Raw genomic sequence first — 15,734 nt, forward strand, 5'->3', positions numbered from 1 at the left:
TAAAATAAATAAATAATTAATTATATAAAATTTCCTAATCTTAAATAACGTTTTAAATAAAACAAATTTTAAATATTAAAAAATTAGCTACCTGGAATCTCCCCTAGGGTGGCACGACTGCAGGACTGCTGGTCTAGATTCATCATCCAAAACTATTACTGTCCGAATCCCTGAAATGAATGGTCTTTTAATGATGGAAATGAGTAGTCATTTTTAAGAAATATTTTAAGAAAAATGAGTTATGGCATTTTTCTTAAATATACATCAGGATAAAACTGATTTTCATGCCAAATTTCTTTCTCAATTTTTTGTGCTGGGAAAAAGTAGCACTACTGAAAAGCCAAGATGTGATTTTAATATTTAAATAAATTATGTAGTATGAGGACTAATTATTTTTCTAAAAAATGTTCCAATTACTACAAAAAAAAAAGTGTTTTTCTGAAGATAGGAATGTACATTTAATTTGCCTATATATACTTTTTAAAAATAAAACTAGTAACCAAAAAAGGGAATATTAATGTAAAAATAATAGCAAAGGATTGTATTTTATTAGCAAAAGGATGTAATTCATTGTACAATTGATGTAAGTTCCATGTATTAGACACACTATGAGCACTGATTCTGCGAAATTATACTTTGAAAGGCAAAATTTAAATCGAGATGAAGAATGTAAATTTTTAAATTGTCATAGAGGAATATAATTTCAATTTATTTGAATATTAAAATGTGCTATTATTTGCTACTCTATAAAAGCATTTATAACATTGTTTTTAGAAAAAGAAAACATATTTTTGAATACTATTCCTTTCTCTGATATATCTCAGAGACACTGTCATTTTTAAAACATAATTTCCTGTGATAAAAACATAAAACTATTTCTTATACTTCAATACAGTAAATATATTAAAGAACTTCTCAAAATGAAAATCGTACCTGCTTTTCTGACAGTGACCTCCATTGTTAAGTAGAACAAATTCGGGTCCCTATGCCTCATCCGATACTTGTTCAGGAGGGAGTTGACAACTTCTCTGGATGTTGTTTGGTAGGTTATTCCAAGAGTTTTGTACTCTATGTCTGGTCGGAGGCATTTCGCATAAACTTTTATTGTGCACTGTAACATAAAAATAAAATAATAAATTAATCAACTGAGTAAAAAAAAAAAGTTATTGGTAGAAATAAGATAGATATATTTCAATATCATACATCAGTTGTGTTTTGTGGTTTGGAAGTATGCAATGGATATCAACTTTATGGTAAAGCTGAAATGGATACGTAGATAAGAAACATTTAAAAGATAAAAAAAGAAACTAACAGTCTAATAAATTCTACTATCATTATTGCTGTCCAATCTTACCACATCCAGATGTGTTCTTTTTATTAAAGTTTTGATCATGATGATTAAAGTAGAAGCACATGGTTGATAAAAACCACAGTCTACTAATGGATTCCTTTGCAGTAACTATGATGGTAGATTATATTTTTTCAAAGAAACATTTACTCAAGTAATCAGAGGTAACAGGAGGAGGTCCTGTTACAAAATAAGGGATTTTCAGGACAGTTGGTGGCAGGGGCATTAAAGTAAATGAACTCCATATTGGATCATCCGGTTTGACAGTAAAACCAAAGATGGAAGTTTAGATTGATATTATAAGGGTAAGACTAATGGATTACCGAAAAAAATTTGAAATTCTAACATTTAAGTGGAGGGGTGGTTGAGATTGCTTAGTTCATATCGCACACTTCAATTTATTCTTGCAGGCAAATGCCAAAATAATTGCCAAACGAGGTTTGATATCTATTAAGAATTGAAGGAGACATTGCACAAGGTCGTTATGTTCAAAATTTCATTTATAAACGCCACTCGGTCGATAGTGTAGAAGTCCTCGTGATTCAAGTCTGTCACATCGGTCTGTATTTTGATTGACGACTGCCAATCCGAATGTCATTGTAAAGGTACCTTAAAAGACCCTTGTCATATGGATTGTCTAGAGAAAACAGAAATAAGTTCATTTCCCTTCCAGCGCACTTGCCTAGAGCCCTCTAGAGACTCAATACTCGGGATCCGAAGTTGCCATGAGTATTTGACTTGCTCTTTCGTGACTTATGCCGGTGCTGACAGAAGTAGGAACACTATGATGACCTAACGAGCGAAGCACATTAGGCTCCCGTGGAAGGACCAGGGCCACTGTCTATGGCATTCCTACGCCCTTCTTTATCCTTCCCTCTTCGTCTCTTTTTATCTTCTTGTCTTGGTTCCGCATCGTCGCTCCTTCACTACATTCCACTATCACACGCTCTCACCGGCCTTGACCTCCCTGTGACAGCCCTGTGGTCCATTGCCGATTACGGAATCAATTGTGGACCGAATGTGAAATCATATATTAATCATAAGGTCTTACAATCGATCGAATTTTTATATAGGCCACTATTGCAAAATTTGCAATTATAAAGCACTCGAACGTTTTTTTTTTTTAACTTATGACAATAATAATTTTTGAATATCATTGATTTATTATATACTTCGACGTTACGTTCAGTAATTCGTAATATATGCGACGGCGAAAATGTATCATCACCTATAACGAAAAGGCAAGTACAATTCAAAGAAACACGAATATGTGAATTGTAGTGCGTTCACTAGTACGAAACCCATGGAAATCGAATTCAGTGTGACATGGCATCAAGAAGATCGAAAAATTGATATTTTCCATCCAGAAAGGACAACCCTTCAGGAGGTTCATTTCATTTTTCATTTTTTTAAATAACGAAAAGTAGTTACATTAATAACAGCCTAAGAGCCTTAGGCGTTAAAATTAATTAATATAATGATTTTTATAAATGATTGAAAATATTGTTTATCTGCATTTTTTTGTTTTCTGTCTTATAATGTTAATATGTGAGGAAATGCCTCCTTCCTCGGAGATAAAACTAATACTGGCGTATTACGCCATTAAAATTTAATGTTCTAAAGTTACTAAAAGCAAAATGACCTTTATAGAAAGTAAAAAAAAAATTGAAAACTTAAAAATGTCACTCTCACTAGACTAATTGCAAATTTTCAACTATCTCGTTAATTGAAAGCAGCAATTTTTACTAAAATTGTAAGTTAAAAAAAGCGAAAAAAATCTTAAGGAAAGTTTTCCAAACTTCTCACAATGGCTACTGCTGGCTAAAGAACTTATTTAAAAAGATGGAGGACTTACACAAAACAAGTACACAATGTACAGTTTTACCATTAAGTTTATAACACCAAGCATACGACATGGCGAAGTGGACACCACCAGCAGGAATGGTTTCTCCCCATTCTGTGTTAGCCCCCGGCTATCAAGCCACTAAAATGTAAAACCGCCTTCAGCGGACCATGTTTTGTTCATCTTATAATGCGGTAAGGCAAATCAAGATATATTGTAAATTATGTATTATATATTATATTATGTATTATATATTCTGTATTTGTATTTATTTTAAAATAAAGAGGTTGGAAAATAGAAAATGAAGAAGTGGAAAGAAGCTGATAGTAGTTATAAGCACTTAAAACACAGTTCGTCAAAAAAAAAAAAATCATTCATCTATCATTTCTAAAAGAAAAAAATAATTCTAAAGTTCTTAAATATTGTTAACAAATGAAACAACTTAAGAATGTTTGTAATGCAGAAAAATTGTACTAACTTAGTGGCTGAAAATATGGTCATCAAATATTAAAAAGTCTTAGTATTTATTAAGTTATTTAGACTTTTCTGAACACATTTCAAAAAATTGTAAGTAGTAAAGGTTTTCGTTGCCTAGTTAGGCGTTCAGTGAACGCAACATTCAACTTTGTTTACAAACAAACGATATAGTCGAGGATCGTTGAGTTTTGCACTCCAAGCAACAAAGCGCTTCTTCGTGTAAGTCTTCTGATCTACTACATCTAAACCAACGAACTCCTACATACGATGGGATTCATAAACAATTACCGAAGGGCTCCACGTGTACTTTAGGGCATGCCTAAAGGGAATTACACAGTTTAATCTTTTACCTTCGTTGAGGATTCCCACGGCAGGAAGATACAAAAAGTACCGACAATGAGGCTACTCTTACCGTTATCAAATCTTTAGGCAATCCCGGCACAGAGAGGAAATCCTTGCCCGGAATGCCAAACGATTATTTGCCCAACCGCAGGTCGGACCGCAAACGAATAGGTTAGTGTGTTATTGACACTCTTTCAAAAATAACAGTCCGTTTTTGTTTAGATATTTCGCTGTATATATTTTATGTAGGTGTAATGCACAATCATTAAAACTGAAATCATCAATCACAATAATAAATACACGATGTAAACTAAAAAATTTGATTAGATAATTTTGGCAAATATTTATGTTTTTTGGCGCCCTGAAATCAAAAATGGACTTTATTCTTCTCCCATCACGACATTTTCTTAGCAAATTCATTATATATAATATTAATTTTGTAGAACGAAAATTAAAAAAATCTTTCATAGCAACTAGAGTACTCAGCCTATCCACTTCACATTTTTTTCAGTATCAAACTAATCACACCCTACTAACAACAATAAAAAAAGTATTTTTTTATTGCGTTAATGCCTACCACATCTATAGTTTATTGTTATCATCAGAAAGAGAAATAACTTCTTATCAAAGGTATCAAAGGAAAAGAGACAAAATAGGTTAATTTTTACTAATATTATAAGACCCAGGCAGATTAGCCTGCCCAAATTTTAATAGTTAAATGTGAGTCGTGAATTTACAGTTGAGGTTGTTCTTGAGAATGGTCAAGATGGCCGAAACATTGTACATTTAAAATATTAATAAAGAGTGTTTGAGGCTTAAATGGATACATTTATTTAAACAATAAAATCAGTCTGGAAGAAGTGATAAGATTAAATATAATGTTATCATATATGTCCAATTATGGATTCATGGGTACGCTGCGTGTTATAGCAACCCAATGTATTTGGTTAGCCATGGCCAAGTAAAGCATTTCTCTCTTATCTTTCTGGCAAGTGAGAAATATTTCATTTATTTATTTTTGTTGTAGGTTTCTATAAATTAATGTAAGTATCGTGCACGTGATGGAAGAAAACATAAAGACCAGCCAAAGTTATCAAATAAAATTTCTTTTTGTAGACCTTATTATAAATGAAATAAAATCTATAACTGAGGTCACAACAATCACTATGAACGCAAGCAATAAATAATTTAGCCGTGGAACAATACACATCATCAATTATGCGATAAGAATCGTTGAAACGTACCGTTAGCAAGGAATTAGCACACACTACTTAACAATGAAAAAAACAAACAAATAAATGAAAAAGTAAGCGGGTTCTTTACTCTTCTGTGATTAACGGTTTTATTTCATTCAATTTATAATTTGATGGAGAGAATTTTATTGATGAGTATTTGAATATGAAAACTATAAGTCTAGCTGAAGTTTTAAAGGTGTCTTTTTTTAAAAAAAAAACTATTAAAAAAATTTGGTCAGAACCACGCTCGACCGCAAATTTGTTTACCAAATTAAAGGTACTCACTTAATGAGGCGAGATGGACCCCGAAGGCCTCACAAACCCACAGGGCTGACTCATAGAAAATAATTATCTGTCACACCCGGACTCGAAGCTGGTCCTTGGAGTTAGTAGAACGATGCCTACCATTGAGCTACCCACCACCACAATATGATAGAAATTAATACATAGAAGAACATATGACCCTTAGCAAATAGTGCATACTGTTAGTTATTTGAGTTTTAATCGTAGTTGAGAGATATGAAGTAAGAAAATGAGAGGTTCTCAATTATGTCGAAGGTCCTTAGACAATTTGAACTCATCACTTAGAAATTAGAAACAATTAAGATTAATTAGTGTATACTCTTTTGTAATTATCGAATATTAAATTAAAGAACTCTCACGCTTATTTAAAAAAATAACTCAATGAGTTTCAGCCAACCTTCTCCGCTTGATACCTTGATGAAGACCTGAAACTCACGTCGAAACGTCGGCATAAATAACTTTTTTTTTTGTTTATTTATGTTGTTCTTTGCTGACCGCACCCTCTGACCATCTTTTCCAATCAATAACAATCAGATAGTTTATGAACCTGATTTATGATGACTTTCTACTCATGTAACAGAGCTAACAGAAAGAAAGCCATCTTAAGAATTTCAAAGAATAAGTAATAATCATTTGAATAATCTAGAACCTTAAAAATAGTTTTGTTATAAAGTTTAGTATTCCAGTTCGCCCTAATCTGGAATTTGCACCTATTGTGTGATCTCTCCATAAGTGAGATATAAATTTCTGCATTAAAAACGGCACAGATTAAAACCCAATTTTAAAGTTATTAATCTAGTTTTGTTTAAAATATTAATTTGGAATATCTTGAAACTCTAGAGAAAACAGTAGTGACCTGGTTTTTCAATAGAAATTGCTAAATTTTAAAATAAACAGTTCGGAACTTTCAAAGCTCGTTAATTTTAGCATCAAAGGCCTTAAAATAAATATACATATTATTTTCCTACTTCAAAAGTTCAAAAAGAAGTTCAAGTTACTTCAGAGTTCAAAAAGAAAACAAACGCTATCGATTGTGGTATATTTTTTAACTCATCTACTTTTAATCAAAAAGTAAAAATTATGAATTGATTCTTAATTACTGTAAAATTAATTTTTCTGTAGCGCAAATATTTTAAATTGTTTATATTTCTTATGTTATTAAATATTTTAAAAGTTTATAATCATATTTCTAAAATGTTTCTGGAGTTATTGATTTTTTATGAATGTTTAAATTATTTTTATACATATTTATGCTTTTAAATCTTATTATATTTTAAATTGTCATTTAATTAATCCATTTGTTCAATTTGTTTTTTTCTATACCTTTTATTAGACATTTAATACATTCAACATGTACTTTGTTATTACTTACATTATGATTTTTGTCCAGCCGTTATAATAAATAAGTTAGTTGGCTTTCAAGGACTTATTCCTTTAATTTCATGCCTTTTTGTTCCAAGCCATTCCTTTTAAGAAGGACTTCATTTCATTTCCATACCTTCTTCCTCAGGTGGTTCCATATTTAAGGATGAAGAGGTTTAAAAGGCAGGGGATCCGTGGAGTGGACAGGTGGTGGTGGCACATTGTCGGGGGCTGGGGCCCAGATGGGGCCAGTTCCGGCCCCTAGCACGTGCTTCCCTTCAGGAAGTGGAGAGCCACCTGCATCTGGAGCAGAAAGAGATCTCCGATGAAGGAGGCGGCAGTGCCCCGGTGGTAACCCGACCTTCCGCGCTCCAGACAAAAGACTCATTAGATATCATCTATGTCATTGCCGGAGGAACAGTAGTCCGACCGTCTTCAATAGGCCGTGGACTTGTCTTTTTTGACTTGATAAAGCGAGAAACAAAGCGGGCTGCCGGGAGCAGATCTCGGGTGGTCACAGTTCTCGTCTGTATGGAACTTACGGGGTACGATCAATGGGTTGTTCATTCATCAGCGCTTTGGAATAAGGACGTTAAGAGAAATACGAGCCATGAATGATAATAAAGAGAAGGGAAATAAAATAAAAACAACTTTTTGAGAATTCAGGTTTTTTTTTTTAAATGGCGCTCCATGAAGTAAATGGGAGGATTGTGATAGACATCATCTTGTAGATCAGGGTTAGGATGAGGATTATTGGTGGACAACGGTATCGACCTTTTAGGTTCCCTTAACTTTATTATTTATACTATTCTATAAATTAGTTTTGAAACAGAAACAAAATACTCCTAAAAATAATTGAAGAGTAAAAAAAAGGAGACATTGATATAATAATCTTTCAATTTCTTTTAAGTTAAAAGGCTTTAAAAAAAAAAAAATAAAAGAAGGAAATTCATAAAATAGACTTTTCAAGACTTCTAAGTATTTCACCATAAAAGATAACACAAAACTTTATATAACCAAGTGTTTTATGATGTAAAAGCATTCTGTCATGGTTTAGAAAATGGAAAAATACCTATACTGATAACAGAGCATATTAAGCGAAAAGTGTTTATTTTGCTATTGCAACATAAGTTTAAAACACGAATAAACATGTATTTTCATTTCTTGACAGTTATGTACATGATGAGTGAGATAAATGTTTTTAAAATGGACAAAAACACTGACTATCTAAAGTTATGATCGAAACTTACCGGCCTAAAGTTTGTTTAGTTTTATTAATAAAAATAATTACTTACAATACTGATTGGGTCTTCAATATTTTTTTCATAACTTACTAAAGACGAAGCCCATTGTGATTATTAATCTACTTTTGGCGATGATTAAATCAAGGTTTATTGATCAGAAGAGTATCATTTTAAATAATTAATAATCTTTCTACTTTTTTTTAATCTTGGAATGAGTAAACAATATAAATAATATTTAATATAAATGTAAACATGGGAATGGGACCAGAAAATGAGAAACCTTTTAGAAACATAAAATTCCACTTAAACAGAAAATTACGAACCCCTCAGGTTCTGCTTTATGTACACTCTTAGTTCAAGAATAGAAGACACACCCCAGAGTGCATATTAATAACCCCGAGGGTAGGACCACCCCACCGGGTCTAGATAAGCATAAATTGGGCTCAGGATGAGGGGGTTTTAAAAAGGGAGTCTGTCGGACAACATCGTAAAACAGAAAAAAATTAAAGGAAGTTTACATCTGTCAGCGACAAATAAGCAACATCTCTTAGCAGTGTGCGGTGATTGAAGTCAGATCATGGGTAATACCAATCTACTGATATCATTATTTTAAGAAATAATTCAATTAAACAATTCTTTAAAATGAATAAATACAAATTGAAAATGTTTTAAATAAAAAGAGATTCAACTGTTGTGGGTAGTTGTAAGTCATGAAGCATGGTTGTAACGTTTGTATGGAAAGGATGCTTATTAATAATCAATTGATAAGTTGATTCTTTCTGTATTTTTCTATTGTTTAAACATACCTAAAATAAATCAACAGATGGCCTAGAAATGGGATAGATTAATCTAGAAATCCTGCCCAAAGTATATTGCCATCAACGAAATCCGTGCCTAATAGGAATGAATGATTAAGGCAAGCAGATCGGGCACATATCACAAACTGTTATTCGGATTACCCCGATCCACCTGATGGGATTTTCCGCCCCCTAAACCCCGAAGTCTACTTCCGGATAGCTTCGTCGCCTTGTAGCATCCCGAGGCTCTTTGGTCAGCGATCTTCCAACGAATACTGTTTACTGACTCGTCATTTTTTCCCGGAATCTAACTGTCAAAAATGTCCTTAGCCGAGATTCTCTGGCTATGAAGATGCTGACTCTTCAAGTTTCGCTTTATCTCTACCTAAGTAAACATTACAAGTTGGTGGTCATTAAGGTTTTGGGTTCATTCACCGTAAGGCCAAACATAATTCACATGTAATATTCACATAGTTAATCGCATGCAGTGAACAAAAAAGCGATAATACTCATAAAAAAAGTATCTTATCCCACTTTGGCATTAATTAATTAACTCATGAATATAATTATGAATAGTATAAAAATAATTAGAACAGTTATGTTGTAAAAGATAATATTATACTTGTTAAGCTCAGTCACCCAAGTGAGAATTTCGAATGCAACAGTGACATTTGCCAACAGGGAGGAAACGTTAAATGCGCCGGGCGTGACGTGAGGTTGGCCAAGCTTCCTGTCCTCTTGCGTACTCGAAATTTTGCGCACCAACATTAATCCGAAGAGGTGTAACAAACATCCGCTAACAGTTCTTCATCGTCTATTATCCGTGTCAAGGAAGCCTGTATACGATAACGACCACGGGATGCCCTCGAGGAGGAGTGTCGAAATGTAGAGCGCCTACTCTTTAGGCCATTATTTCAGAGTTGTTCAGACGAAGGTAACTTAGTTGTCCTTGAAAGGCACTTCTTGCCTGTGAGGTTGAAGATATTTTTGAAGGAGCACATTAGTAAGAAAAGCAAATCAGGCATCTGATAGTTCAAAGGTCGAATTTTCATATCGTGGGGCTCGCCAAGAAATAAGATACAGCACGTTCAGGCCGGAATCGAAGCGATGGCACTGCAGTTTAAAAGTTCCTAAAGTGACGTTATAACCCATTTGACTACAACGGCCTATAAATATTTTTATATTTATATTAAATGATTGCAAGTACAGATTTTGTTATTTTTACAATTATTATTTCCTTTGATTAGAAAGCTAAAAGGTTACCGTTTAATTGCATTATTTCTCAATTACAAAATGGAATGCAATACCGTAGAATGGTGTGGGCTAAAGGAAACTGTCCATTGGTACATGCAGGATTTAAACATTAGATGAAATAAACTGTCAATTTTTTGTAGTTTTTCATTCTTGTTTATTGTTTTAAATTTTTATTTAAAATTTGTAAATGAAAACTGACTGCTATTTCCTGTTAAATATATTTTATTTTTTCTTATTAATTCTATTTTATCAAAAGTTAATTAACTTATAATTTACGAAATGGTACAAGGATTTATTTTATATGCTTCCTTTGTATTTATTTTATTTTAGCATTTAATAAAGACTATTATTGGTTATTGATAATATTGATTTAAATGTTATTTCCTTATATAAACATTATTTGTATTTTTATTTTTGTTAATTATGAATGCCATTTTTTTTTTAAATCAAATTTATTATTATTTTATGATTTTTTAAGTTGTTGTATTTTACGCTAAGGCTCTAAGCCCATTTTCAATGCCTGTTATATTATTCTAAAGGGGTTTGTCTCAGAATAAGTAAAGAATATTATTATTAAAACCTGTGCAAAAAACAAAACTTTAAACTATACATAGGAAATAATTTAAATAATACATAATAGCATATATCATAAGTTATATTTAACCATTATTACCCCAACAGTATATTGGTTGCAAAATATATATCTTATGTAACAGAATTCGTTGTCGAGGCCTGGCAATATATATATTTATTCAGATTATACTGGCTATCAGAGGATACACCAACACCTATTGTACTCGTTGGAAACGTGCCTTGTCTGAATTTAAACGTGCGAACGCTCTAACAATTCAAGTTGGAGGCTGCAATGCAATGTTTTGAGCGCATGGTCTGATTGAACATTGTGCAAGGCATTCTTTACTGTCCGCAACAAAATGCAGAATGGGTCTAAGATCCGCATATTATGTAAACAGGCTAGATGCATTAATATGTCTCGACTTGGAACAGTCGCTGTAGGGAGTATTTACTATGACAGTTAATATGTACTGCCGCTGAGGAATATATCATTTACATTACAAGTTAAAACATCGTTAAAAACTCTGACAATGATTCTATTTCGCCTGAAAAATTCAGTACAGCTTAGATTATTATATAAACGTTGTTAATGGAGAAATTGTCAAGTATATGGTTAAGTAATAGAGCTAAAAAGAAAGACGAATAACAAGCAAATTTGAAATAATAAAAAAATTATAATTAATTTAATATTTATGTAAATTATAATATAAAATTATTAACACAAGTATAATTTGGAGTAAAAAAACTGTATTCACAATCCATTGAATGGACTGTAATCGCCACTTTTCTTAAGTTAGATAAGTAAGTAATGACGATAAAAGAATTCAGTCACTTCCTCTCAACATTTCCTACATCCACATAGTTCTTATCAAACTTCCTTTAAATTTCAATTCGCAAAATACAAGCCGAAACATTCCGTTCAGATAACTGAATCACACCGATGTATTAAAAACGTACATGAAAATTTGAATGAAACAACCATAATTATTTATCCTTTTTTTTGCTTAAATTTCGTGAAATTAATATTAACTGGCTCAGTTAGTAGTGGGATCCGAACCCACAATATTTTAAGCCAAGCACTCTGGTAACCTCGCCTCCAGACTGATTAGTCACAAATCAATATTATTGTAAAAAATAATACAGTTATATACTTTAAACCTAATTGAAAAAAAAAATAAATAAATGGCTTAGATTTTCATGACCTTTTTTTTGTTTTTACCTAATACCTGGTCATTTCAGGTCCCCCTACAGAGGGGGAGGGGATTACTTACATTTTACCTCCCTATTCTATAACCATATGGTGAGGGAAGCAAGTTTTCATTCCGTAGGATCGCCACGAAATAAAAGTCGACCCTCCAGAAGCCGAATTTGAAGCAGCCCGCTGTTGTAACAAGTTTGTTAACGAACTCGCTAGAAGGGAAACTTCTCTTACCATACAGCCCTAAATAACGAAAATCCCCATTAACGGACAACTGTTACTAAGTTCTCACTAATATAACGGACTAAAGTAAACAAATTTACTTTCTCCTCACAAAAAAAATTGTTGTAACAATGTTCTTGCTTGAAATCAGTTTATTCCAAGACTGGCTAATAAAGGCAGAAACCGAACATTTCTTGTTCTGCATAGTCCTCAGAAGTTAACTCACTTATGTCCTGATAAAAAGGATGCATTATTTTACACGCACATACTTCTCAGCTGATTGGATGAACATCAAGAACCCACCCCACCTTATGCATCACTTTTTCTTAGGGAGATCCTGGAAAAGTGGCTATTGTCTTCCACCGTCCCTGACCCGGTTCCTGAAGGAAAGAATGTAGAATTAACGAGAAGAAAGAAGAAGTAATTAGCCAAGGAATACGTTATACCGTGGGACGCTGCTAACTGCGCATCACGAACTAAATATGAGATTGTTGATCCACTTGCGAATAGAAATCATGGTTAGGGGTAGTGAATTAATGTGAATTTTATACTATGGAAACCATAGTATCGAAGTTGTACGAGTTATGGTAGGATATGGATCACTTTTATAAAACATTTTTTTTTTTTCTTTTTTTAATATATCGACTTTGATCACCCAGCGCATGCAAGACATCAAATAAAATGCAGACAGTAGACATTTTTTATGATTGTGGTTTTGCTCATTAAACATCAACTCAAATCTCAGTCTTCGACATTAGCCCAATCGCAAGTCATCACGAACATCGCCGCCCTAATTACAACAAGAAATGATGGGGAAAACTCTTAACGGTCCCGAGTGTATTATAACAATGTCTCGTTATGAAAATTAATATTATAGTCATTAAAAGAAAAGTCTAGGAAAAATAGCAGAATGCTCGCCGTTTCCTGACAAAGCTGCGCATTCATCCCAACGAGGCCATGGGAAAAAGAGCAAACAATGACAACTATAACTAGTTTTCATCTTGTTATTTTTTAGACGGAACATCAGTTAGTTTCTCTTTTAAAATCTAGTCAAATCTTAATATATTAAAACTTTTCAGAATGGATATTACATTGATATATAGTTAGCAATGGTCCAATATCTATTTAGTTTGAAATTAAGGAGCCTAAGGAAGGATTAATAAAAATAAAGGCTTAGCAAACCCAAAGGTTCAATACCGATACCACCAATCGTCCTATACATACATCTATCCAGTGACTTCCCTCCACACCCAAATCTACTAAATCTTGACACAATCCTCCCATCTACGTTTGGGCCTACCCCTCGGACGTATAAGTTAATGGAAATGTGCTTAGCATTGTGAAGTAAGCCATCGATATGTTTTATATCTCAGTCTGCTTCGAGGCCTTGGCGTAGCGACTAGTCTTGTAATAACGCACACTAACTCTCAGATCTAACAACTGATCCAGGAGATTGCGGTATAAGCCATTTTTATGCTATCATTTACCTTCAGACCTAATATCTACTACATCCATAAGATCATTCTTCCTCATTGGAAACGAAAATATAGACATTATTTTTTCACCAGTGGAAAATATAAATTTTTGTTCTCAATGATGAAACTATTTTTGTTACAGAATATTTATTAATTTTTTTTTTGTTAAATTTAAAATAATTAATCACTTCTTTATATTTTCTTAAGGACTCATAATATTAAATTTCTTTGTTATAAAATTTTATTTCTTTCATTTTATTTATAAGCTAACCCTAATAATATTAATATAAGTTTATAATATATATATAATACTAATTATAATATAAGTTTACCTGTCGGTTTAGTGTTTATTAACATTTCGTTACTAAGACCCACAACCTTATACGCCCATCTTATTCGTCGCAATGCTATAACCTGAATTATATTAATCTGGTGCAGTTCCCACCATTCAGCGTTGAGTAGCCTTCTAAATTCTACAGTTAAATAGTTTTTTCGGTCCGAATATTTTACGTAATACTTTTTCTTGTTTCAAAAACCTTAAGGCACTATTCTTCCCCTAATTTATGAGACCATGTTTCACATCCACAAAGAATAGTGAGAAGAATAATTGTTTTGTAAATTCTAACAGTTAAGTTTTTGTATAGAAGGCGCGAGCTAACAATTTCGAAATTGAAAAATAATAAGGATTTCTAACTTTCATCCACGCTTTTATTTTGTTTTCATCATTGTTACATCATCGCAATTGCTCTCGTTTCTACTGTTAACTATATATTTTCATTTATTTGTATTTTTTTTCTATACCTAGTTCCTTACTGGAGTTTATCAACGTAGTTGTATTTAGTTCTATACGTTCGTAGTAGTAGTTTCCATAATACTTGCATGAATAAATTCAAAAAATATTGTGATATTATATATTCCAAATTTTTGATGTTGCATTTTTAAAATACTGCATCTCGAGAACTATTGAACGTAAAGATATTTTAGAAAATAGTTTTCTATTCTATTTAAGTGTTTTATGTAGTTTTAAAGATATGAAGCTCTGAATGAAATTTTTTCGCTAACGATTTTTGAAACACCCATACTTTTTATTCACCCCAGCAATAAGAAACAGATTCAATAATTATGACTGTTACCTGAATACTGTTTTAATTAGCAATAACACAATATATCAGTAATAAAACATTGGAGTAAAATAACTCCTCCCCTTCCCTGGGCTCACGGACTGACTTATTAGCTTTGTGACATAAAAGCTGCTGATTCGAGAATTCTTTTGAATATATATAGTTAAGTAAGAGATGAATAAATAAATTGAGATGAAAGATTTACGAATACGCTAGATAATGGAAGACATAATCACCACAAGACAATTAAAACACCTCAATAAGCTATTCAAACATGACAATCGAGATGCGATATCCGAAGATGAATGTCAAAGCTAACGTAATTAGCATACAGATGGCCGTCTACGCCTTTTCCCCTCTGACTCTAGGTGCATTGACTGCATCACGATAAAGAGGAACAGAGGCGATAAGATGGAAATAGTTGCAGAGGAACCGCTAGTCACAGAACACAGAACAATGGAATGAACAGTTAAGACTCAGGCTTGTTATTCGGATGTTGTCCTGGGCTGAAGGTGTTCGAAGAACTTGATGGACACAAAGACAGCCGGAGGCATGGGCATCTTCCAAGACCTTAATCTTTTACCGACTCTTTCATTTTCTCCTCGCATTTACACGCTGTCGTCGGGCAGTTTTACGTTTCAACTGTCATGAATACTTTGAGATAACATGAAGTCTAGTTCTTCAATAATACACAGTCATTACTTAATTTGAATATATTTTGAATTTTATTTATTGCACGAGAAGACAATAAAGAAACTTAAAAAAAAAACAAAAAAAAAACTTAACAATAAAGTTGAAGTTATCTCAGAGGTCATATTACTTACCAAAATACAAATTTTAATATAATAATAATAAATACATTACATAAATAACAAACTTTTACTGCTTTATTTTTGCCTTTATTATAGCTTCGAAGGCTTGTACCTCAGTATAAAAGAGA

At 32.6% G+C, this 15,734-nt stretch overlaps 1 protein-coding gene across 2 annotated transcripts in view; it reads right to left on the minus strand.

Moving 5' to 3' along the window:
- rau (RA domain-containing protein rau) overlaps positions 1-15,734 on the minus strand; it is a 145,985-nt gene that overhangs the window by 5,020 nt on the left and 125,231 nt on the right. For both annotated transcript variants that reach the window (XM_014432843.3, XM_014432842.3), the window contains exons 3-4: positions 934-1,111; positions 92-170 (exon numbers count right to left, since the gene is read on the minus strand). In XM_014432843.3, the coding sequence (XP_014288329.1) occupies positions 92-170; positions 934-1,111 (257 nt within the window). The remainder of the gene's footprint in view (positions 1-91; positions 171-933; positions 1,112-15,734) is intronic.

Source organism: Halyomorpha halys, unplaced genomic scaffold, assembly GCF_000696795.3.
Source record: "Halyomorpha halys isolate HHAL.00 unplaced genomic scaffold, Hhal_1.1 Scaffold1124.1, whole genome shotgun sequence".
Classification (NCBI taxonomy): Eukaryota; Metazoa; Arthropoda; class Insecta; order Hemiptera; family Pentatomidae; genus Halyomorpha; species Halyomorpha halys.